Source organism: Meriones unguiculatus, chromosome 1 (genome assembly GCF_030254825.1).
Source record: "Meriones unguiculatus strain TT.TT164.6M chromosome 1, Bangor_MerUng_6.1, whole genome shotgun sequence".
NCBI lineage: Eukaryota > Metazoa > Chordata > Mammalia > Rodentia > Muridae > Meriones > Meriones unguiculatus.
Window position 1 is genome coordinate 193,223,236 of NC_083349.1, and position 24,994 is coordinate 193,248,229.

General features: G+C 54.6%; 1 protein-coding gene across 2 annotated transcripts; it reads left to right on the forward strand.

Annotated features, from left to right (window-relative positions):
• Nucleotides 1-1,929: 1,929 nt before the first annotated feature.
• On the forward strand, nucleotides 1,930-24,261 carry Sema7a (semaphorin 7A (John Milton Hagen blood group)). 2 transcript variants are annotated; one of them, XM_021653496.2, is made up of 14 exons: nucleotides 1,930-2,181; nucleotides 15,395-15,537; nucleotides 16,036-16,077; nucleotides 16,419-16,511; nucleotides 16,718-16,805; nucleotides 16,899-17,009; nucleotides 17,568-17,707; nucleotides 17,892-18,076; nucleotides 18,838-18,946; nucleotides 19,037-19,235; nucleotides 21,653-21,780; nucleotides 21,962-22,116; nucleotides 22,259-22,320; nucleotides 22,641-24,261. In XM_021653496.2, exons 1-14 carry the CDS (start codon nucleotides 2,004-2,006, stop codon nucleotides 23,000-23,002), a joined length of 1,995 nt encoding a protein of 664 aa, XP_021509171.2. In that variant the 5' UTR covers nucleotides 1,930-2,003; the 3' UTR covers nucleotides 23,003-24,261. The 2 variants fall into 2 exon arrangements, with proteins under 2 accessions (XP_021509171.2, XP_021509172.1); XM_021653497.2 differs by lacking the exon at nucleotides 1,930-2,181 and adding an exon at nucleotides 2,214-2,320.
• Nucleotides 24,262-24,994: the final 733 nt, after the last annotated feature.

Genomic DNA, 24,994 nt, shown 5'->3' on the forward strand with positions numbered 1-24,994 from the left:
AGCATCATGGAGAGTGAGCTAAGATGAGGCAGCGAAGTGTGCACAGCACGCAGTAGTAACCACTCGATTAGTGATCATTATTAGAGTCAGAGAACTTGGCTCTCTGTCTTGATTCACTCATTTCCAGTTGACCGCAGACGGAGCCCTGCTGTCCTGTATGCCTCAGTTTCTTCCCTAAGATAGAGTTATGCTTTCTTACTCAGAGGGAAAAAATGTAGGTCTGGCAGGAATGATGTAGGTGGAAGTGTGTCGCATTTTGTGAGTTACTGTGCACATGGGTAATGTTTTCATTTCAGATGCACTCGAATTCTTGATTCTTAAAGGCAGGGATAAGTGACTTCTTAACTTGCCTCAATCATTTACAGAAATAAAGGCCCCGGAGGCCACACCTGCCCAGCAAATGAGTTGTGGGGCTAGAGAGCAAGCCTCACTCTTAGAAGCTACCCTGGCCTGGTCAGGTGGCCAGCTTCATGGCCACAAAGTTCAGTGTAGGCCTGGGAAGGAGTTCTTGGGCATCTACAGCTTTCTCTCTGGGTTTGCAAGCCTAGGTATCAGGAAGCTAGAGGCTCAATGTATAGAGTAAGGAACCTAGCCCTGTGGTATCTCTAGACCCCTCCACACATAGCGGTGCTAGAGAGCTGGAGGAATTCACCTTCGTGGCTGCGGCACTTTGGGGCTTTTAGGAATAGAGAGAACAACTAGAAGCAGAATGTGAAATTGGCAGGGCTAAGATTCCTGGTATCAAAGAGGGCTGGCTCTGAGGTCAGGGCATCCTGCCCAGCATCTTTGCCTGTGTCTGCAGCATGCCCAGCATGTCTAGGTCTGTGGGTTCTGAAGGTCAAGCCTTTGTTTACCTCTGTTCCCTGTCTCACCCTGTCTCTTCTTGGGTGCAGTACAATGTAAACTATGTATATGGTAAGCACTAGAGAAATACCTACTGGCTGGATGGATTTCCCAGTCATGGCTCCCTGGGGTATAAGCAGAGGTGGAGAATCTGAACCATCTCTGGCCAACGGACATGGGAGACCCTTTTACAAAGAGCAAACAAAGTAGCTCTGGACCATAAGCTAATGAGAGAGTTCCCTGGGCTGTTCGGGTGACTGCAGAGGGGGGTGAGGCCTTGACCTTCTGATGGAAACCCCCCCCCCCAGACATCCCATTGTCCTTGATAGGTAGCTGAGCCTTAGGCAGAGAAAGATCCCTTCAACTGGTCATGACCTTGCCTCCCTGACTGTGAATCTCGGGCATGCAGGATGTACCCCTCACTTTCTTCTTGGGGAAGGGGCCCTCCTAATTATATCCCCCTCAGCTCACATGGAAATGAGTTTGGATTTTCTGAGCATACACCAGCTGGCTGGGGGGAGGCAGCCCAGAAGGCTGTTGGCTGGGGAAGGGAAGAGAAAGAAGAGGGAGAGGAGGGAGCCAGGCCAAGATGAAAAATTCCCAGTGTTCTCTCAGGCAGAGCAATAGTGGGGCCTTGTGGGTACCCCACACATCATCGACCTCCTCTCTCCTCCACACTGGAAAGCATCTTGTTCCGGCTGATGGGATCGGCAGAGAGCTGGGTCCCACTCCGGCAAGCCCATTCTCTGAGAATGGCTCTCTGACACACCACTTAGCTGACTGCAGCGGGTCGTCCGGTGTTAGACTTATCCATACGCTGAGAGGTCCTTACGGATCTCCTAGGCCTTTCTTTCCTCTGGGGCGAGGGAAGTAGAACTAAAGCCCAGAGGAGGGATGGGGCCTGCCCCTCACGACAGATCACAAGTGTGTCTTCTCTGCAGCTGGGTTCTCCCCGTGGAGTTGCCCGCGAGCGGGTGGCAGCGGTCGGTCACTACATAAGCTAGGGGCCACCGGCAAAGCTAAAAAAGGCTGCGAGGGGCGGGGGGGGAGGGGTGGGGTGGGGTCAGGAGCTTGACTCCGCCTCCTGGCGCTAGGTTCTGCCTGCGGCCGGGCGCTGGCTCAGTCTCTGCTGCTTGCCGCTGTCGCTCCGGGGCTGCGGGATGACGCCTCCTCCTCCCGGACGTGCCGCCCCCAGCGCACCGCGCGCCCGCGTCCTCAGCCTGCCGGCTCGGTTCGGGCTCCCGCTGCGGCTGCGGCTGCTGCTGCTGTTCTGGGTGGCCGCCGCCTCCGCCCAAGGCCACTCGAGGAGCGGACCCCGCATCTCCGCTGTCTGGAAAGGTAGGCGGCGCCGCGCGGCCGGCGGGGCGCGGGATCGGACGCCGTGCGGGCGGGTGCGGAGTGTGCGGCACCCAGAGAGAGTGCGTGTGCGCAGCTCTGCGGGTCTCAGGCCGGCCCCGGAGGGAGCGTGCGGGTCCGGGTGAGTGTATGTGAGTGTGCGTACTGTCACGCCGGAGCGGGCTGGAGCGCTGCAGCCTGTGAGCGAGCGGCTGGGGCCCGGGCCCGGCTAAGTGGCGCTCTAAGTCCTACCGCTGCTCTGAGCCCGAACCGCAGCGCCTGAGCGCGGGGGGAGGCTGCGGGCCCCTGCCTCGCCGAGGCTCCTTGGCCCTCCGCCACGGGGTCCTGCATAGCAGGACCCTTCGTTCCCTTGGCCACCTTCCTTACCCCGATCCCCTCCTAGCGAGCTGCGGGCTCTGCTGGCACGCGGGGCTCAGGCTGGGCTGGTGAAGGGGGCGCGGACCCATTGCCGCCGCCGCTGCGCTCGGGCTGCGGGAACAAAGACCCCGCCGCCTGCCCCCGCCCCCGCCCCGGCCCGGAGCGCGGGCCATGCAATGGGGTGGGTGGCCTGCGGCGATCCGGGACAAGGTGCGGTGTAGGGGCTCTGGGCACCTGGGCGCTGTCTCCGTAATGCTGGGACCAGCCGCTCCCCCCTTGCCCGCACGTGGCAGTTGTCACCAGAAATCGACACTGGCACGGGAGGGGGACAGTGCCCATTGGGTGGGGCGAGGCCATTGGGACCCCCAAGCGCCGTGCCTGGGGAGGGGTGCGCAGCCTTAGGGCTGTGGTGAATGAGGTGAATGAGGGACTGGAGTCTTTCCCCGGGGCACCTCAGTTTAGACCCGTGTACAGCGGGACAGAAAGCTGGCTGGGTTGGGGTTGGAGGCTTTCTGCCGCTAGGGACTGAGCTCCCCTCCCCTGCATTGCACACAAATGCCTCCCCGCCCCCAGGCAAACTCAGCTCTGTACCCAAATTTGGCATCTCTGCAGCCCCTCCCCTAGTGGTGTTGGGGGCCTCACATAGGGGACTGGGGGCACTGGTCCTGTCTGTCCCTCCTGGGAACCCTTTGATGCCATGGCACTTTGCAGGGATTGCGGAAGTCTGAGCAGTATCTGGGGCAGGTATTCTTAGCAGAGGGGGGAAAAACCCACATAAAATGAGTGGCCTGAACTGCCGCAGCAGCTGAGAGAATGTGACTTGCCCAAGGTCACTGAGCAGTGTGGGTACCCGCCGTGCCAGGTGGAGGCTCTGATCTGACCCTGGTCCAGGGTTAGAGAGAAGGGAAGGATTGGGACGGTTCTCCAACCCTAAACGAGATACTCTGGTCTCCAACTCTGCCATCCAGCCAGAGTTGTACCTGGTCGAAGAGGAACAGCTTAGCTGGGGCTCTGGACCTCCCGTGCATGGTGGACGCCTGCTTATCCCACAGTTGCACCCACTTCAGTCTCTCTTCTCTGCCCTGCCAGCGTCTTACCTTGCCTCGGTCTGCTTGGGTTTTGGACAGCCCAACACATGAGTACTCCAGAGGAGACAAATGGTTGTGTCTGAGTGTTCTGGAATCTCTCTATCAAACTCCTTTCATTTGATTGTGTTCTCCCCCAAATCCTTCCTTGACCTCCCACCACATACTTAATGCACACCCACTTGTTAGCACTTAATGCATACCTTTCCATCCCTGGCACTTAGTCCTTACTTACCCCGAGGCTATTTAAAGCTGCTTTCAGCCCTCTTACCCACTTTTCAAGCTCCCAGACCATCTCTGTGCCCCACTTCCCCTGCCTGCACTTCACTGCGGTGGCCACACTGATAATGCACTATTGACCCCCTCTGGCTGGGATCCACCAGACACTCACCAATCTTGTCCAAGGACAGTCTGCAATCTCCTTCCCAAGTGCCAGGTGCCCCACTGACCAGACAGGCCCTGCCATTCACCTGCCCCCCACCCCCGGGGCCACCAGCTGGTGATGGTGTGTCCGGCTGACAGCTGCCTCCTGTCTCCTGTGGGGTAACACATGGCAGTCGGACAGAAGGGAGTTTGGATAGGGCCAGCCCGGGCATAGAGTGAGAGAGAGAGACCCTCCCAGGCTTCACAATAAGCCTAGAGCCCCGTCTACCAGTGGGTGAGACACAGCAACCCTCAGGGATGGTTAGACTAGGGGTGGTGGTGGCCCAACACACGTTTCTCTACAAGCCCTAGATTTAGATTTTAGTTTTGAGTCAAGACAGAAGAGGGACTGGGTTTGGTATAGAAATGTCTTTATTTTCTTTGCTTGGACCCCAACCTCACTCCAAGCCTTAGGGAAAGGTTAAAGGGAGGGACTCTGAGACAGTCCCAGATTGCAGTTGTTAAGAGAGCTGCTGCGGGGCAGTGGTGCACACTTGTAACCCCAGCACTGGGGAGGCAGAGGTAGGCAGATCTTTATGAGTTCGAGACCAGCCTGGTCTACAAAGCGAGTCCAGGACAGCCAAGGCCACACAGAGAAACCCTGTCTCAAAAAACCAAGAGAGAGAGAAAGAGAGAGATGCTGCCTTTGCAACCAGATGAAGGCCTGGTGCAGAGCAGCCGGGACCAGGGGGAAGGCTATTCCATCAAAGACTGCTGGGGGTCCTGAGCTCTGTACCTGTCTTTGACTCTCAGAGGGTGCCAGAGCAGGAAGAGCTCTCTGGAGGTTGTCCCCACAGGGCTTCACTAACACATGAGTCAGCCAACAAGGTAACTGTGTGACTCTGATTTTCCTTCAGGCAGGGGCAGAAAACAATGGATGGCAGGCGAGGACGTAGTGTGGCAAGAGGTTGGCGTGCTTGTGTGCGCTGTGCACTTCTTTGCTCCACCAATAGTCGGAGGAGAACTTCTGAGAAGCCCATGGATGTCCTGACCCCCAAGTCAGAGCGAGCCAGCCTGTCCACAGGAGGGAAGCAGTCCAGTCTCCAGGCTCCATCTGTCCGGATGGTTCTAACCCTTTGGTCCAATTAACAACAGGATGTTGTTGTTGACTTGGGAGCTGCCGGGTAGCCATTAAGGGGCTGCTCCCAAGGGCAGGGGGGTGCTGTCACCTCCTCCAGGGGATGAGGTCACAGCTGGGGCTCCCCACGCATCAGCATTTCCAGTGGAAATCCCTCCCCTCTTGGGGACTTAGATGAATTCATCACCTTCAAGGTGAACCCCCTACAGATCTGGGGGGGCAGTCCCCAAGAGGTAAGGGGGTTTTCTCTGCTGGAAGAGATGCTTGGTGATGTCCTTAGAAGCTCCCTGCTAAGTTCTGTGATGGCTTAGTGCTGAACATTGACAATTCTGAGAGCAGGTGTTGGGGGCTGTGGCTGCAGATCCAAGCTGACACAGATCCAAGTTGACTCTGGCAACTTGAGTAGAAATAGGTGGGAAGTTGGGAGCCTGGTTCTGGCCGAATTGTTCTGGCTTCATTTGCTCTGTGACTCTGGGTTAATCCTTTGCTTTTTTTCTGAGCCTCGGTTCCCTCAGATGTCCAAAAACTGTCAGAGGTAGTGTCTCATTCACTGCTGGACTGTAATACCTCCAAGATTCCTTTTTCTCTAGGACAAGGAGGGCGGAGCAGAGACTGCGGTAGCCAGTTCAGATGTTGGTGTTAAATAACTGAAACCTGGGCAGTCAGGGGAAGTCCTTGAGTCCTGTGTCCTTCTTCTCTTCCCTATCATGAGCTGAAAGTCAAGGATCAGTTGCAGGGAATGGTCTGTTGGCTTATGACCTCAAGGGTGGACACACACTCAACAGGGGCTTTCTGAGTCCAGCTTTGTGCTGGTTCTAGACTGGACTTGAGGATCTAGCAGAGAAAGAAACTAAATGAGTTAGTGCCCTTGTAGATAGGGAGACTGGGCAGATAATCCTGTATATATACTGGAGGAATGTGACAGGACTTGTACCAGAGGGCAGTCAGGGAGGCTTGAGGAAGTCTGCCTAGTCAGTGGGCTTCCTGGATGAAGTGTCAAAACTGAGATGGCAGAGGTAGGAATTGGCTCGCTGAGGACGGGGCGAGAGAAGCACCTGTTTGACAGGGTTGAGTAATACCTTTGCTCAGGGGTTCAGCAAAGTCTGTCTTTTTCTGTCTCTCTGTCTCTCATCCCGGCTGGCCTGGGACTTGCTATGTAGTCTAGTCTGGCCTTGAATTCACAGAAATCCACCTGTGTCTGTGTCTGGGACTAAAAGCATGTGCATCCCCATACCGGGCTTCAGCACGGTTTCTTAAAGGAGATGGTATCTGAGCTGGGCCACTGGTCACTGCATGGGCAGCCTTCTGGAGAAAGACAGCAGCAGACAAGCCCGTCTCAGGTCCCTGAGGGAAGTTGTTGTGGGGTCCAGGGGCACGAGGACCATCCCCATCAGCTGCTGACTATGAGGAGGATTCTTCAGGCAGGAGGCCTGCCATGTCCTTTCTCTGCGGGTGCTCTACAGAGGAAACCCCCTTGTATCCAAACCCTGTATTTTGGACAGGGCAGGCACAATTTCTATGACCAGCTTCCCCTTCTAGGAACCTTGGTCCCTTTTCTGGCTGAATCCGAGGTTCTCTGCACTTGTGAGGAGCAGAGTGAACTGCACACTTCTCTTTGAGGAGTACCAGGCCAGGAGGGCTGTGAGGCTTAGCCTGCAGGGACGGTCATGAGAATGGACGACCTTGGAGTTGCCTGCTGGAGTCCCAGCTGACATCCTGGCCTCCAGCGCCCTTCTGTACCCCTCACTATATTCCGTTCAGGGTGGCTGTGTCATAAGAGACTCACCCCACTTCCCTACCTCTGGCTTGCAGCTCTGAACCAAAAGGCTTCTGCTTTTCTTAGTTTCCTTTTTGGCCACCCCAGAAGCCTTTTTCCTTTCTTGGATAGGAGAGACAGGCCCTTGATCTGCCCTGGTCTCGCAAGAAGGACTGGCTGCCAGATGTGTGACTGTCTAGCTGTCAGTGAGCCACGTAGACCACAGAGGAGGCAGAAAGTAAAGAACTACCACCCTGGCTCCATAGGGCAAGAGGATTCTACCCTCCCTAGCCAGCCATGGCCCCAGGTTGCTGCCCTACCGCAGGGGAAGGTCCTTCAAGCCCTTTCATCCATCAGGCCTTCACCCTGGCCTCACTGTCCCATGTATAGATTGTACCCTGCTCTCCTCAAAGTCCCTCTATTCCTCTGGGACACTCTACTGAGTATTCTACCCAGAACACACAGCCACATGTGATGCTTCCCTAGAGCCTATGGCCCTTTTCTCCTTCCTTCCCAGCACCCACTGTCCCCCAGAGCATCCTCTCTGCACTTTACCTGTCTTCCTCCTCCCCCCCACCCCCAGTTCTTTCTCAGTTCCATTGAGGAACCTTCTGAGATGACCTCACTTTACCCAGCCTGACACAAAGCTCAGGGTGTGAGAAAATAAGTGTCAGAGAGAAGCTGGGCCAGCCACACTAGCCCCAGGTGGGGAAACTAAGTCCGGGAGATGGCAGAACTGACTCAAGGTCACTGGCAAAATAGGCAGAGTTGGAGTCAGGGCTGTGTTTTTCTGCCCTGAGCTTACTGATTGCCTAGCCCTCTGCCCCTTCCCAATGTCCTGTGTACTTTCACACTTTTCTAGGGCTAGGGCTTCTAAAGCCTGTTACCTCCTTGGCCTGTTTAACTGAGCCTAGAGAGTTCCTATCCACACTCAGCTAGACCACACTCTCTGTAGACCCTCTGATTTGGATCCGCTCCGTATACCTCATGTCTAGCCTTTGCTGAGCAGATCTTGGGTCTCAGGGGGCAGGTTGCTCTGTGTCATGGCTCAGGCTAATCTGGGTTTAAGCACCACAGCAGCCTGGGGATTAGGCTGATCCTGTGGGGCCTCCTGTACCCCCTGCTTTTAATCAAGACCCGGGCTCTGGGCCAGCATCCTGGGGACCCTCATTGTAGAGGGCAACCAGCCCTTGACCCCTGCCTGCACCTGGATCCAACTCCTGAGGGAGGCAAAGCAGGAGAAACCCTGTGCTTGCCCCGAGGGAGCCGTTAGTGACTAAGAGGTAGGGCCCGTGGCTGTGATGGAAAAGGGGCCCCTGGGACGTCAGGAACACACAGCCAAGGCTGTGACAGAAGAATGGTGGGGGTGATACAGTCAGGGGGAGGGGGAAGAAAGCTCGAGGGGTGGGGAACAGGGTTAGGGGTAGCTGCTGCTGTGGCTCAGCATAGCAGAGGTCCACCATGATGCAGGCACCCCTTAGATGGCCCAGGAACCACTTCTAAGATATCTCCTCCTTTGAAGAGTAGTGGGAGGCTGCCCCTTCCTACCGGCTGGACCACCCAATCTTGTCCAGCCGTTGCAATGGATGATAATGATAATGGGCCCTCCTTCACAGTAGCCCACATCTCCAGCGAAATCCCACCAGACTCAGTGCGATCTGAGAGAGGAGAGGGTGTGGGCCAGATAGCAGGAAGTACGGGGCAGAGCAGTGAGGGCTGGAGCAGTCTAGAACACTTCCTGGCTCCAGGGGATTTGGGCTAGATGTTCAAGGACAGGTGAGAGCCACCTACAGCCTAGAACGGACAAGGGCAGTGAGCACTGGCTGTGTGCCAATGGGAGCTAGGCATAGGGGAATGCTCAGAGACAGGTGAGCCCTCACTGCCCTGCTTTGGGGGATTGGGCCCTGCTGAGTTCTACAACTAGAGGCAGGGTGGAGAAGATGAGTGTGACAGTGAGTGCTGTCAGGCTGGGAACCTGGGTGAGAATATAATAGAGAAGTGCTGGGTGCCCAAATGCTTCCTATTAGGCACAGAGAACCCAGGAGCTTTATCTTTCCAATTAGTCACACTGCCTATCATTTAGGGTCAAGGTGACATACTGCACCCTAGATTCCTGCCCCACCTGCACCTGCATACTCATGCTCACTCACACATGCTTGTCAAGGTGCCACTAGTGGAGGTCAGGCATTTGATGGCAAGTAGCCTTTGCCGTAGCCTCCCTGGGCTTTGGTCTCCTCAGCTGTATAGAAAGGGCTGCACCAGAAGTCCGTGAGAGTCCGTCCCAGGAGTACAGTAGGGTACACTCAGGTTCCAGAGTTAGTTGGTCTAAGTGTCAGCCTCTGCCCTACCACATACCCAGCTGTGTGATTCTGGATAAGTTGCTTAGCTTCTCTGTGCCTCACACCCCTTATCTGTTAAACAGAGGTAAAAAGAGACCAGACATCATATGAGTGTAGTGATTTGCTGGATTACTAGCTCTAAAAATCTGTGGGGCAGTCCCTGGCAAGAGAGACACTGTTTCTGAAGGGCTGGGCTTGGGGCTATTCTTGCCATTGCTATCCTCTTCCTCTCTCGACTGCTCCCCACCCCTGCTGCAGCATCTCTGGCTTCTTATGGAATGCAGTTCTGGCACCTCAGACCCTGCCTTAACAGGCTTGCTGGCTGGTCGCCCTCACCCTTTGTCCCCTGCTGGTCCATGCCAAAGCTGTGGCTGAAAACCTTCTGTTTCACCATAGTTTTCCACCTGTCTCCCTCCCTACGGGGCTGAGGTAGCCAGCCTCTGCCCTCTTGCCGCCCCCTGCCCTGGCTCTGAACCCAAGAGCAGACTCTGTACTTTTTGTCTTCTCTGCTTTGAAATAACCATTAGCTGACCTTTAGGGCTTTGGGAACCTGCTGGGCCAAAGAATGGATAGGAGTCATATAGGGTGTGGCATTGGCTTTGGGCTTCCTGCCTTTCCTGGGATTGAGTTCTGAGCTTCCTCCCGAATCCAGCTGGGCTCCTTGATGGCCTTCCATCTCCATCCCTCTTGAATCTTGCTCAGTTCAGCTCTCCCAAAACGTGCTTCTTCTCATCAGAACTTTGTCCAACAGCCAAACCCTCTGATCCTCTGGTCACAGTGATTGATGTATGCAGTCGGTCTTTACCCTTTGGTTTGGAAGGACCTCAGTTTTTCTCTCTGTAAAATGGGGGTGCAGACCTTTGTCTTGCCTTCTTTGAAGGGTGGTGGAGATTTGTTGGGTTAGCTAGTGAAGGCAGATGTGTCTGTTGCCCTTACTGTCTCTCTCTACTTTCAGAAAGCTGTCTCTGACTTCTTTAGCATACATAGACTCATATTTTCCCCCAAACGACACATGAACTTAAATCTTGTATGTTTTGTGTTTGTTCCGGGAATCATGGTGGGTCATAAAATCCAGGCTGCCACAAACCAGTAACCCCCATCCCTACCAGCCACAGAAGGGGAAACTGAACTGAGCTACCTGGATGCCGAAGAGCCTGGGAGGTTTCTTAGAGGCAGGGCTGAATAAACACCTGACATAGCCTCCCCTCCCACCTGTGGGTGTGGGCAGGCTTGCAGCTAATGAAGGTAGATGTTTATTACTCCATGAGGGTGACTACCGCATTAGGGCCTTGCCACCTGTGTCGGCACGGTACTTGCCTGGCGGCCATCAGAACCCAGAACCCTGTACAGGTGTTACCAGGACGCTGATAGCCATAATCTGCTCTTAGCACCAGGTTGGTGCCATCTGGAAATGGCCATATCAGAAACAGAGCCAATAAAGTGTCTGTCCCTGTGTGTCTGCTGCCTTGGGAGGGTTTCTCTTCACCACCCTGTGTAGTACCCATAGTTCCATTAGTCATGCCTTTGGGTTGCTCAAGGCCCTTGGGAGATCAGGGCCCTACCTGGGAGGTGGATGGGTGATTCCCTTCATTTATTAAGTTAGTGACTCCACACCTAGTGAGTAAGGGAGGGACAGTTAGGGAGAGGGTGATGCACAGAAACGGAAGGTTGAACAGACAGTTTTGTTCTGTTTTCACATCTCAAAGAAGTCCTGGGTGTGATTTTAGAGAGACGTAGTGGCATGATGGGTACTCAAGTCTTTGAGCCTCCCTTGAGTGTTCGCCCTTGGGCCAGTTGTATAGCCTCCCTGGCCTCCCTCTCCTATTGTGGTAGCTGTTTGGATACCTGCCCTGATGAGTTTTTCAAAGTGTAGAGAGGCTGCAGGCTAGCTACCCAGCTCCACGAGGCTCTTCATTCTTCCTCTGGCCAGTGCATGGTCAGGTGAGGGTGTGAGTGGGCCTGCAAATACAAAAGGGGACATGAGTGTGGGAGGGGGTCCCTGCCAGATATGCCTGAGTCCCCAGTCTGTGCTTGGCCAGGCTCCTGCTCCTTGGCGACCTGACTCAGGCATTTCCTACTGGGATGCCCACATTCTTGCCATTCTCTGCCCACTTTCCAAGGGCTTTTGGAGGTTAGCATTCAAGGCTGATGGGTTCAGTGGGTCAAGGACCAGCCCTTGTTGTTCCTTTTGCAGACAGTAGGCCTCATTCCACTCTTCTGAGCCTGCCCTCCTCTTTCACAAGCATCCAGGCTATGGGGAATGACAGGACCAGATGGCAGCAGCATCCAGAGTGAATGAGAGGAGGACAGATCCTTCATTAGGCTGGCCTGCTTAGAGAAAACCCACCGGCTTCCCAAAAGAAAACAGCCCTACTTCCTGTAGTCAGCCAGCTCTTGGGACAGTGGTGGGAAAATGGCTCCCAAAAGGAATCAGTCCTGATTTTCCCTCAATCCTCCCCGCCCCCCGCAACAGAATCAGGCCTCATGGCCACCCAGGCAGGGGTGCTGGTGCTGTGTCTTCGTGGGGCAACTTCCCCTAGTCCATCTTCCCAACACTTACATCTGCATAGAACTGGGGCCAGGCCTTGTGACCCCTATACTGTGAGGAGGTGGGCGCTCAGGGGCCACGGAGCAGCTAGATATGGGACAGCCTGGGGTTGTTCATTGCTAGGCTCAGGAGAGCCATGATTGGCTCTGAATCACATGGGGTGGGGATGGCCTTTCTTGTGTCTAGCTTGCCTTGAGGCCATGTCCTCTCTGTGTGCCCCTAGCCCCCTCCCCTGCCTGAACCCCTGGTTATTCTGGGAGCTTTTAGCTACCACTTAGTCAGCCACTAATGCGTCAGGCCGGGGAGTGAGGGGGGAGACACCGTGCCAGACGGTGCTCCTTTTAGACACACAGGATGGAAAGGAAGCAGGGGGAGCCAGGAGGTGGGAGGTGAGGGACTGCCAGAGGATGGGAGACATTCCCAGTCCCATCCCTGCTCCTTGGTAGCAGGCCGTAGGAGGGACTGATGGGCAGTGGGTCAGTATGTCCTTGGGCTAGCTGCACCTCCTTTGCCCCACTGCTAAGGCCTAACCTTCTGGATTCTTCTCTCATTAATTTTTTGTCAGGTTGAAGCCTGTGGCCTCAGTCCTCTACCCACCATACAGTCAGTTTTCCCGTCTTTGTTCACATTGTTTCCTCTGCTTGTACATTCCTTCCTCAATTCTGGCCATTCTAGCTTTTATCTGCCTCCCCATCTCTTTGGATTCACAAGGCAGCAAAAAGACAGTGTTTAGGGAAGCAGACACTTATCCTAGATCTTTAAAGGTAGACTCCAGTTTGCTCAGCCCCTGCCTAGGCAGGGCCTTGAGTCTGTCCTTTCCCCTGGTCCAGCTCTCTCTGAGGTGATTCTGGCCATGAGGGTTTGCTGCTGCCTTCACTTCCAGGCAGCCCTCCTGCCCAGAGCCCCCAGCCCCCCGCTCCTGCTGACCTGAACAAAGCTTTCTTTCATGTATTCATGGAGCTGCTGCTCTGACACTTCCTGGGCACAATCAGGCCCTTTGAGGGCCTCGGGCAGTGCGGGAGCCTGGGCTGGAGCTGGGGTGGAGAATGGGCCAAGGTCTTGTCCTGGGGCTGAGCTGGTGCCATCCCCTTCCTCCCCCTAATTCATAACACATCACCAGGCACAGATCTGGGAGGGGCAGGAACCTGGGGGTCAAGGGAGGGCTGGTCCTATCTGTTTGTTCTGTAAAATGGGGCCAGCAGTCCATGCCTTCCCCCGCGATGACCTTGCCTAGGCTTGAGGGGAACAGGCTTGCAGATCAGGGAGCGCTGCCCTGGCTGTATCTATTGCCTACTCAGCTGCTGATACCCTCCTCCGCCCTTCCTAGCTTCTGCGGGTTTTCTGGGAGCAGCCCGGGGCTCCCTCCTGGGACCATCTGCTTAGTGAGCTTTCTGTGGTGTGGCTCCTCATCTCTACACTTCTGAGGAGAGCCAAGTATCCCCCTCAGACTTTGTCCTTGCTACCTCAACACTCAGGTTCGGTTCTTTCAGGACTGCTCTTTGACAGCCCCACTACCTCCAGAGGAAGGCTTTCTCCATGGTCCCCTTGGGTGCCCTTTCCCCCTGGAGTTGACTTGGACATTAGCCTTGCCTGCCTCTTCTCTGAGGCGTGGGGGGAGACCTTGATACAGGTGCTTGGGAGCTGAGGAGACTGGTGGAAGTGGCCAGCGCAGCCTGTGAGTGCTTCTTTTCCTTGGTTCTGGGGCTGTGGGTCTCAGTAGCGTAACATCCCTGGGACCTTTTCCCTGGCTCCCAGACTGGATGTTAAGGAAGTGAGAAGTTGTGCTTCCTGGGACCTGGTCTATGGACTGACTGCTCAGGTTTCTGCTTAGGCTATGGGTGAAAGGAGAGCCATGAGTCAGAAAGACCAAGCGACTGCTGCCTGCTGACCCCGGAGTTACAGTTTTATCACAGCTGGAAGACAGCTAGAGGACAGTGCCGTGATCTGCCACCATTAAACTCCTCTATCCAAAGAGCACACTGAGCTGGGCTCTCAGCCCCAGTCCTGTACATCCGGGGCTGATCTGATGAGAGGCAGCTTTGGCATCTAGGATGTGAGAGGTAGGGTGCCCAGCCTTCCCCACCCCTTTCCCAGCCTAGTTGCTGATCAGTTGGCTTTTGACATGCCCCAGGAGGGCCAGGCCAGTCAGAGGGCAAGCGGACTCAGCATTTCACTCTAGCCAGCCCGGCTCACATCTCCACAAATGTTCTTGAGAACTGATACAGGATGAAACAATCTGTCCTGCTTGCTGATGTGACCTTGGGCCGGGCTTGTCCCCCGGAGGGCCTTGGTTTCCTCCTCTACACAGTGAGCCAGGCCACAGCAGAGACACAGAATTTGAGTTACTCCCACTCTCTGTCTGGGATCAGTTGGCTGTGGAGAAATGTTTTTAGGAAAGGGAATGAGTTGTACACGTAGGCTCTTGCCATTTCTTGCCTGTGGTGGATGTAGGATCCATAGGAATGGTGTAAGTAACAAAAAGAAGGATTTAGGGCAGCCCTTGAAGAACTGGCAGGTTTGTTTTCGCCTGGACTGGACTGTGTCCTGCTTGGGTGTCACTGCCAAACTGGCTGTCCCAAAGTTTGCCGCAGCTGAAAAAACAGTGGTCAGACCAGGTTCCGGGGTGAGGCTCAGGCTAACAAGAGGTAAGGGGGACAGTGGCTATGGTTGATTGCCGAGGGCATAGCCACAGGCCATCCCATCCCTGTAATTTAGTCCTGCAACCAGGACAACCTCAACAATGTCACTGGAGACGAGACAGTTTCTCCCTGGAGGCAGTGGCTTCAGACAGTTTCTTTTTTGGGCAAAATTGCCCTGGTCAGGCCTTCTGCTGGAAAGTGTAGACTGTGCTTGTTGAAGGTCCCTGTCCCAGAGTTGCTGGGACAGAGAGCTGACCCTGAGTCCCAAAAGGGGCTCGCCCCTGGGTGGGTGAAACCGGGCGAGAGGTTAGCTGCGGAGACAGAAGCAGTGGCGTTGATTTAGGACCTATTCTCCCCCACCTGCTCTCATGTGTCTTGGGCTGTCTCTTCCTTGACCTGTCTTTTCAACTGCGTAATGGGAAGGACTGGGCATTAAGATTTGTTACAGCTCTGAAGCGGTACCCATCAAGGGCCTGGTTAAGCCATGAGGGTGGAAGACAACTTCTCAAAGGAAGAGTTGAAGTTGTGAATAAAAGGGTTTCCCAGGGATCTGAACCCTAAGTGGTGTGCTTAGAAGCCCTGCTGTTTGCTTCTGGAGAGACTGAGTGAGTTGGAGGCAACTCCAGCTTCCCTCACAATACAGACAGAGCCGATGGTCTTTCCATGCTGGCCCAGCCCCTCAGGAATATGTGTGTATTTGGGAAAGGGGACTGTTCTCCCTAGGGTCCCTAAAATGCCTTCACTCCAGACCACATACATCGTGGGGAAGGGCCTGTAGCTTTGGGTGGGGCAGGTGATTTCTGGAGCTCAGTAGGGCATTCCTTATTTTTCAGGCCCACCTAAACCAGACTCTGTCTCCGGGCTTTCAGCTCCCTGAGCTTGGAGCATTAGTTAGGGAGTGTGGTCTCGTATGCCTGTGGGAGCTCAAGGGTTCTCTTGCTCAGGTGTTTTTCTCCTTCATGCTGCACAGGGCAGGACCATGTGGACTTTGGCCAGCCTGAGCCCCACACCGTGCTTTTCCATGAGCCGGGCAGCCTCTCTGTGTGGGTGGGTGGACGTGGCAAGGTCTACCGCTTCAACTTCCCCGAGGGCAAGAACGCCTCTGTGCGCACGGTGAGCTTGGGCCTCTGCCCTCCCCCTTTCTTTCCTCGTCTCTGTCCTCTGGTCCTAGTGAAGACCCTTAGGGAGTATGAAGGAGCTGGTTCATCCTTCTGTATATGTCCTCTACCTCTGTGACCTCACACACGGTTCCTGGGGGGGGGGGGCTTTTACAGCTAGCCCACGTTGGAGTAAGGGAGTCAGGCTATGAGGAGGAAAACTGGGAGCTGACACATGTGGCCAGGAAGGTAGTGCTGATGGGGGAAGGCAGGTTAGGAAGCAGGGATTCCAGAACCCATAACCTGCCTTTGCAAATGCTAGGCTCTGCTCCTGGTATCAGACAAAGAGCCCGTGTGACCTTGGGAAATCTGCTTACCCTCTCCAAGGCTCAATTATTTCCATGGAAGATGAGAATAACAGTCTCATCCAGAGCTTGCCCTAAGGCTGCATGGACAGCATTTCAGGGACATTTCACCCCTGGAAGAGGAATTAATGCTTCTTCCCCTCCTCCAGGTGAACATTGGCTTCACAAAGGGGTCCTGCCAGAACAAACAGGTGAGTAAAGGGAGGGACTGTGGAGAAGGGCGGCGCCAGTAGGGAGGAGGGAGAAGATCCTGAGAGTAGAGGAAGAGAGTGAGTGAGGCTTTCCTAGCCTACGCTTGCTCTCTCCACCTACGGTGGAGGTTTGGGTCAGTCTTAAGGCCCCTATTCAGAGTGGGAAGACATAGGCCCTGACACATAGGCCTTGTTTACAGGGAAATAGAGTCAGCTGTCAGGGGCGGCTTCTGTCTGTGCTCAGCCCCTTTGGATGTCTTCTTTCCTAAGACTGAGGGTCTTAGTGTCTGCTGGGCCTGCCAGGGACTCTCTCCCATCTAACTCTTTTTTTCCCCATACAGGACTGCGAAAATTACATCACTCTTCTAGAGAGGCAGGGTAACGGGTTGCTGGTCTGTGGCACCAATGCTCGGAAGCCCAGCTGCTGGAAATTGGTGAGAATCCTTCCCATGTGCCTGAGCAGTCCCCATTTCTTGGGTGGGTGTTAGCCCCTCGTGGCCAGACAGAGGTGGGGGAATCTGAGATTGGCATTGCCCTGAACAGACTCTGTGGGAGGATAGGCTCCTGGCTGGGAAACTGGCCCTTGTAGGGTGCAGGGGCCAGCGGTCACGTGGCCATCTGCACCTCTGATCTCCCCCAGGTGAATGACAGTGTTGTGATGTCACTTGGTGAGATGAAAGGCTATGCCCCCTTCAGCCCGGATGAGAACTCCCTCGTTCTGTTTGAAGGTAGAACAGCATTGCGGCAGGGGTGGGTGTCAGCCTGGGGGAAGGACTTATGGAAGTTCTAGTTCTTAGCCACGCGTCCTTCCGCCATCCCAGGGGATGAAGTGTACTCTACAATCCGGAAGCAGGAATACAATGGGAAGATCCCTCGGTTCCGCCGCATCCGGGGTGAGAGTGAGCTGTACACGAGTGATACGGTCATGCAGAGTAAGTCCAATTCTGATTGGGCTGAGGGTGAACAGAGGGGTGTGAATGCCCAGGGTGGTAGATTAGTCTTCTGATGTATCCCAGGAGGACTTCCTGAAAGACAGGAACCTGAACAGTCAGCGCTGAGGAGTTTGCACTGTGAGAGGGGAGGAATCACAGAGAAAGAGGCCAGATGGGAATGAGTTACTCTGGGAACAAACAAAGAGGAAGCTGAGACCCAGCATGAGGCCAAGAGAGCCAAAGTTCATCTCTCTCATGAGCCCATGTGGGGAAGATGGCCTCATCTTCCTCATTAAGGCTCTGTTGATTAGGCAGAAGTGACATGGGCACTCCAGGGACTTTCCTGCAGTCCCCAGGCATGAAGTCATTGCTCCTGGGTCCATGACGTCTTTGTAGAGAAGGGACATAACAGGTATAGGGTATGGCTTTAGAGCTGAGGGCCCCATGGGGTGTAAGTGCTGTTCTGAGTTTATATATGTGTTTGGGAGAGGTATGCAAGCTTGAGTGGGTTCCCATACAGGCTTCTAGCCTCACACCCTGTCACCATGTCCCTGGCAGACCCACAGTTTATCAAGGCCACCATCGTGCACCAAGACCAAGCCTATGATGATAAGATCTACTACTTCTTCCGGGAGGACAACCCTGACAAGAACCCCGAGGCTCCTCTCAATGTGTCCCGAGTGGCCCAGCTCTGCAGGGTGAGCAAGATATGTGAGGGGTGGCTGGGTGAGAGCGTGCATGAGTCCCCACAGATTTTAGTCCTTGTAACCTGCCCTGCTCCTCACTAGCCTGGGTGCTGGCATGCCTGGCAGCAGGTATCTCTGGCATGGCAAGCAGCTCAGGCAGGTGCTGAGGGCCTTCCTCTGCCTTCTGCCCTTCCAGGGAGACCAGGGTGGTGAGAGTTCACTGTCTGCCTCCAAGTGGAACACCTTCCTGAAAGCCATGCTGGTGTGCAGTGATGCAGCCACCAACAGGAACTTCAATCGGCTGCAGGATGTCTTCCTGCTCCCCGACCCCAGCGGCCAGTGGAGGGACACCAGGGTCTATGGTGTTTTCTCCAACCCCTGGTGAGGAGCAGTCAGTGCCGTCTGCAGGGACTGCAGGTCGAGGCTTGAGTTGCTAACTGGCTGTGTGCGGTGGTGGCTGGCAACGTGATAGGTCGTGATAGGTGGACCGTTGTGTTTTTGCCTCATGTTGTGTGGCCGTGGGCCATGTGCACATCCCTGCCTATGTGTGCCCAAAGCTGGCAGTAGGCCTGGGAAAGGCTGAGAGGTGTCTCCTGGGGTGCTGGGCGTGATCACACCTGCTCAAACACTGCCTGATAATTCACACTCTTTAATCACTTTCATTGATTGAAAACAAAGCAGACAAGTGTTGGGGGGGGGGGAAGAAAGACCCTGCTATGGCTCTTTTGTGTGTGGAGCTACAGACTGGGCGGGACATGAAGGTCTGGGCTCCCCAGGCCTCAGTGCCCTGCAGCCTGTGACCAGAGGGGCCGGAGAATGACTCAGCCTGGGATGGGTTCCTCTTTCTTTCAGTTGGGTAGAACAGGTGGGCTCTGAACTCAGTGATGCTGTAACAGAACCTACGGTTGTGGTTTTAGAGTGTAGTAGAGAGAACTTAGTTGAGCTTCCCTTCCTTCTTCTGTTCCCTTCCTGTCTCAGCCCTGTTTGATATGCTAGGCGCTGGGCCAGCAGTAATGGTTCTGGCTCATGGAGCTTGCAGGCAGAGGGCTGTGGCTGTGCCCCGTCTGGCATGGGGCTGGCCAGGGTAATTGGAGGTGGGTTTGTCCCCCACCCCCACTGAGGTGGTTTGTATATCCCTGCAGGAACTACTCAGCTGTCTGTGTGTATTCGCTTGGTGACATTGACAGAGTCTTCCGTACCTCCTCACTCAAGGGCTACCACATGGGTCTCCCCAACCCTCGACCTGGCATGGTGAGCCATTGACCAACCAAGGCCCAGACCCCAGCCCTTCCTGGTCTCACCTTCCAGTCACCGCTGACCTGCTCCTGTTCTCTTTCCCAGTGCCTCCCAAAAAAGCAACCCATACCCACAGAGACCTTCCAGGTAGCTGATAGTCACCCAGAGGTGGCGCAGAGGGTGGAGCCCCTGGGACCCCTGAAGACACCGTTGTTCCACTCTAAGTACCATTATCAGAAAGTGGTCGTCCACCGCATGCAGGCCAGCAATGGAGAGACCTTCCATGTGCTCTACCTGACCACAGGTAATGGGCTATCTCAAACTCCCTGACTTACTTTAAGAAATTGACTTGAACCAGGCATGGTGGCACATGCCTTTAATTTTACTACTCAAGCGGCAGAGTCAGGCAGATCTCTGTGAGTTCAATGCCAACTTGGTCTACATGGAAAGTTCTAGACCAACCAAGGCTACATAGTGAGATCCTGTTTCAAAAAACAAAGCAAAACAAAACAGCAGACTTAGAAGGTATGAAGACCCATGTATGTAACATTTGCTTGGGCCTCTAGGTGTCAACAGAGAATTGAGTGGATAGAGCTGTCAGTGCAGTGAATGAACAAAGCCAGGCATGGCGTTGGTCTAGATGTCTCACTCAGTGGAGAAGGCATAGAAAGAGACATGGAAAGGCTGTCAGGTTGAACACTGGGCCTCCTGGCAGCCTTGACCATGCAGAATAAGAGCCATGGACCTTCCATTAGACTTTGGGCTTATGCAGGGGCGAAGAAGCATTTGGAAAGCTGGTGGGACATAAAGAATTTGAAACCGTGTGAAAGAGTTGCAGATGGCAACGCGCCATAGAGGCCTGAGACAGCCTCTCCCCTTTCTTTCCGGGGGGGGGCGCTGCTTGGGGGAGGCTGAGTTATGACCCAGGTGCTGCTCCTGTGTCCCAGAAAGCCTTTGTACACCCTGATCTTAGTACACCCTCATCTCGGGTCTCAGCCAAAGAGGGGGTGGTGTCCTGGAAGTAGCCTTGGGGACCATTGTGTCCCTGGCCAGAGGCCTTCCTGGAAGCTAGAATGGACCCTACACTTCTGGGACCATTCCCTCAATTGTTCATATTCCCTCAAGTGGCTTCCTGTTGCTGCTTCACGTTGGGGCTTCCTTGGCCATGTTGGCCTTATTGGAAGCTATAGTATTGGGGTCATTGTTTGGATCCTGGAAATCTTAAGGCAAGGAATTTCCCACAGGACATTGAGGACAAAGGAAGGGAGGTCACACAGTACAGGACAGGGACGGTTGGACTTGGGCCCAGGGAACCCTGCTACTTTCCTCCTACATGTCTGGGCTACAAGCACACTCAGGGATTATGGAACGAGTCTCTTATCTTCCCTGTGGCCCATGGGAGAGACATCAGTTTATAGCCTGCGGCATTTAGAAATATTGGGGCCAGATAAAAATAAAGAATTCTCTAGGTTCTCAGCAGAGAATGGACGCTCTCACAGTGGGGACTGGCTGTGTATCTATTTGTCTGTCTGTGTCTATGTGTCTAGGATGAGGGCAAGGGCTGTGTGGGGGTTTGTCAGGTCCAAGCAGTCTTTGCCCATATCTCAAAGCAAGCAGGGTGAAATGCTGGGCCTAGAGGAACTGACTCAGGTAGGCATCACCTGACTGCTTTTTTGGGGCAGCTGATGCCCTGGGAAATGGGGATGGAAGGAGAGAAGGAAAAGGCTATTCTAGAAACTGGGACAGCAGTTGAGGTGGGATTAGGAGGACCAGGATCGGGATATCCATCAGTTCCCAACAGGTGCCAGTGGAAAGAGAGCTGCTGTAGCAGACAGTCTAGTCTGGTTATGTGACCTTGGGAGCCCTCACATGGAATCTAGGGTTCTTTTCAGATCTAAGACTTTACAGAAATTAAAATATCCCTTAAGACTAAATGCCACATGGAATCCTGGATTGGCTTCGGGAACAAAAGAAGGGCATCAGTGGAAAAACCCAAGAATCCCAAGTGAAGTCTGTATGAGTGAATAGGAACACAGCAGCGTCAATTGCTTAGTTGTGACGAATTTACTCTGGTTATGTAAGGTTTTCAGCTGGGGAAACTGGGAGAAGGTTAGACAGGGACTCTCTATACTACTTACCACTGCAACTTTTCTGAAAATATAAAGTTATTCCTAAAATAAACAATTAAAGGCACTATATTCCCAAGGTACCTAGGATGCAGGCTAGTTGTTAAAAAAAAAATACAGAGGTGGGGTTCTGACCTGTCTGGGTTCCAATTTGTTTCCTGCCGTTCACCATCTGTGTGACCTTGAGCACACTGCATAGCTCTCCTACACCTCCCTACCTTATCTGCAAAGCAAGGGAGATAACGCCTACCTCAAAGGGCAGAGGAGGGAAGGGCTAACCAAGGTAATGTGAAGCCATGATCCTGGCTTGCTTTTTAATTTTGCAGCCGCCAATAAGCCTTTGGCATATTGGGGGCACTCGTTGGGATGGCCTTTGGGGATCAGCTTTGAAAACTTCCAGGCTGTCCTTGGGCTCTCTGTTACTTCCTAGTCATCTGTCCTCACCCTACCCTACCCCAGTCCTGTGACTCCTGCCTGAGCCGTGGCTCCTAAACCCTCCCCACCCAGTGTCTTTTCCTGGCAGCCCAGCCTTGAAGAAGACTGTCTGGCTGAGGTGGGCTTCTGCCTACTGACTCCCTCTGCTCACTACCCACAGACAGGGGCACTGTACACAAGGTGGTGGAATCCGGGGACCCAGAACACAGCTTTGTCTTTAACATCATGGAGATCCAGCCCTTCCACCGTGCAGCTGCCATCCAGGCCATATCACTGGATCCTGACCGGGTGAGCTGTCCCATCTACTCCGCACCCTTGGGGCCACCCAGACAGCTGGTAGAGGAGACAGCTACTCTGTTTGCAGTTTGCATGCCCTTTCAAGGGCCTCTGGGGTGGCAGAATCCCTTCTTCAAGGGCTGAGAACTCAGTGGAGGGTGCTGGCCTAACGGTAGTCTTGCTGTCTTTCCAGCGGAAGCTGTATGTGAGCTCCCAGTGGGAAGTGAGCCAGGTGCCCCTGGACATGTGTGAGGTCTACAGTGGAGGCTGCCATGGCTGCCTCATGTCTCGAGATCCCTACTGTGGCTGGGACCAGGACCACTGCGTGTCTATCTACAGCTCCCAACGGTACATTCCCCAAGGGAAGGCAGACCTGAGTATCAGGAGGCACCGAAGGGCTGTGGGAAGATCATTCCGGGGTTGTACGAGGACAGGTGAGGTGCTGGGTAGCAGCCTCCCATCCGCTGATGTTTGCTTCTCCTGTTTCTAGGTCAGTGCTGCAGTCCATTAATCCAGCCGAGCCACACAAGGAGTGTCCCAACCCCAAACCAGGTATCTCCTCTAGCCCCACCCCTGGGCCCCAGGCTGAGGAAGGAAGCACAGCTATGCTTCAGTTAGCTTGATCTGCCGAAGGCATGGCTTTGACCTGAGGCCTCTGGACCATATCCCGTTCTGGGAATTTGCATGTTGTTGGGTGTTTATGAGAGGGCTAGGGATGTGGGAGAATACCAGGAAAAAAAGTCAGGACCCACACCTCATCTCCACCATATTCCTTTAGAAGCCTTACTCTGAACGTCTCACCCGTGGGAGGGCACAGAGGCTCCCCAGGTGCCTTGACCCCTCCTCATGCCTATCTCCTCTTACTTTCTCAGATGAGGCCCCACTGCAGAAGGTTTCCCTGGCCCGGAACTCTCGGTACTACCTGACCTGCCCCATGGAGTCCCGCCACGCCACCTACTTATGGCGCCACGAGGAGAATGTGGAACAGAGCTGTGAGCCAGGCCACCAAAGCCCTAGCTGCATCCTCTTCATCGAGAACCTCACGGCCCGGCAGTACGGCCACTATCGCTGCGAGGCCCAAGAGGGCTCCTACCTCCGTGAGGCCCAGCACTGGGAGCTGCTGCCCGAGGACAGAGCCCTGGCTGAACAGCTAATGGGCCGCGCCTGTACCCTGGCCACCTCCTTCTGGCTGGGGGTCCTGCCCACACTCATACTTGGCCTGCTGGTTCATTAGGGTTTCTAGGAGCTGGGCACACCCTAGACTTCTGTAGCCCAGGAGTACTAGAAAAATGTCACACTCAGCCGGCCGGCCCGGGGGCTCCTTGTCCACTGATTCTTCCAGGGGTACCGAATAATCCATTGGGGGACAAAGGGCCTGGAGAAGTCCAGCCGCGGGCGGCTGCTGGGGCCCAGGTAGAGTGGGGACAGTAAGGGACTGCAAGATGAAGGCTCCGACTGTGAAGCTGGGCCATTAGCGACTCGAGACTTTATCTTCTCAAGAATATTTTTCAAAATCTCCTCACACTTGACTTCATGCAGTGATGCACTTGCCAGTGGGCTTTGGGAAGGAGAGCTGGGACCCCCATCTCTGGACCTTGGGGCTAAGTCATTTGGGACCTGCTGTACCCAACTGCTTCCTTCCCTGACCCACTGTTGGGTGGCTGATGTCCCTGCAGACCCGGGCTGCTCCTCTGCACCTCCCTCACAGCCTGGGTCCCACCGGACAGCGCCTTGCATGTTTATTGAAGGATGTTTGCTTTCCGGACGGAAGGGCGGAAAAAGCTCTATTTTTATGTTAGGCTTATTTCATGTATAGCTACTTCTGACTGCATCTGTATGAAATACCAAAACTACATGCTGGGGGGCGGGTCAAGGGAGGGTATGGGAAGGGGGGTGGGGGCTGATCCCAGGCTGGGGCTCTCTGGGATAGGATCAGAGTCCAGGGACAGGCATGGGTTTGAAGAGAGTGGCATGAGCTGGCTCTGCCCTGGGAACCCAGTCTGAGGGCATGAGCCTCCAGTGTGGGGTGGTTACGGGAGGGGCGGGTGAGGGAGACAGGGGAGAGCGAAGAAGAAAACTGAGCCCTAGGTAGATTTGCCTCGGTCATTTTGAAGGAGGAGCCGGGTCCACAGGGGGGAGGTTTCAGGACTCTGCCCTTGGCATTGGGGGTTGGGGGGCAGGGGGAGACCCCTCCCTTCCCCTCAGCCCCCTTCCCCAGGGGCTGTGCTTCCATGCTCCTAGCCTCCCACCTTCAGCTCAGGACATGTCCTAACTTAGGCTAAACTGTGAAAATTCCCGTGGAGATGGCCCAGGCCGAGCTCTCCAAGTGGGCCTCCCTGCCCCCAGTCCATGGATTTCAGCAGAGAGCTGACCCTTCTCCAGCTGTGTCTGGGGCAGGGCCTGGGGCCGGGGGCCTTCCAGCTTCCGCCCCTTATCTCTTCTCAATGCACTTTAATAATGTAATATATTACTAATAAACAAGCTATTTATTTATCCCTGTTCCCTGTCTTCTATGCCTTCTGTGCCTTCTGTGCCAGGCACCCCTGTGGTCTGGTACCTCCTGCCTGTGTGCACATCACTGGCTCAGCCTCGCCTGGTGATCTTGCTGGCAGGCATGCACAGGGGACCTCAGCTAGAGAGTGGTGGGAATGGGGGGATGTGAACTTGCAACCACTCAGCAAACCTTGAGCCTGTAGCCCTCCCCTCCCACACATAGCTTGAACCCTTAACCTACCCCCCAGTCTCTGATTCCACTGCTTCCCCTGGGAGGACTGGCTGGGATCACTCTTGAGGCAGATACAGGGCTCACTATCTTCAAAGGGCCCATCTGAGAGGTGAAAGTGACCAATGAAGACCACTAGGATACCCTGGTGGGAGGATGTGTGAGGGAGGCTGGTGGTGCCAAGATAGGACCAAGGCATGGTTGATTGCTCTTGGCCAGGCTGCTGGGAAAGAAGAGGGGACTGGGAAAGAGGAGGCTGCATGCCGTTCTGTCTTTATCTTGAGTTGGAAGAAAGGGCTGGAGCAGAGACAGTGAGAAACGGAGGACAATGACTATGGAGTGGATGTGGGGATAACCGACAGCTCAGAAAGAAGCCCAGATATTCCCGCAGTGACCTTCTGGTTTTCTCTGCCCCATTAAAATGTTCTTATTTTGCCAGGCAGTGGTGGCACACGCCTTTAATCCTGGCACTAGGAAGGCAGAGGCAGGCCTCAAACTCACAGA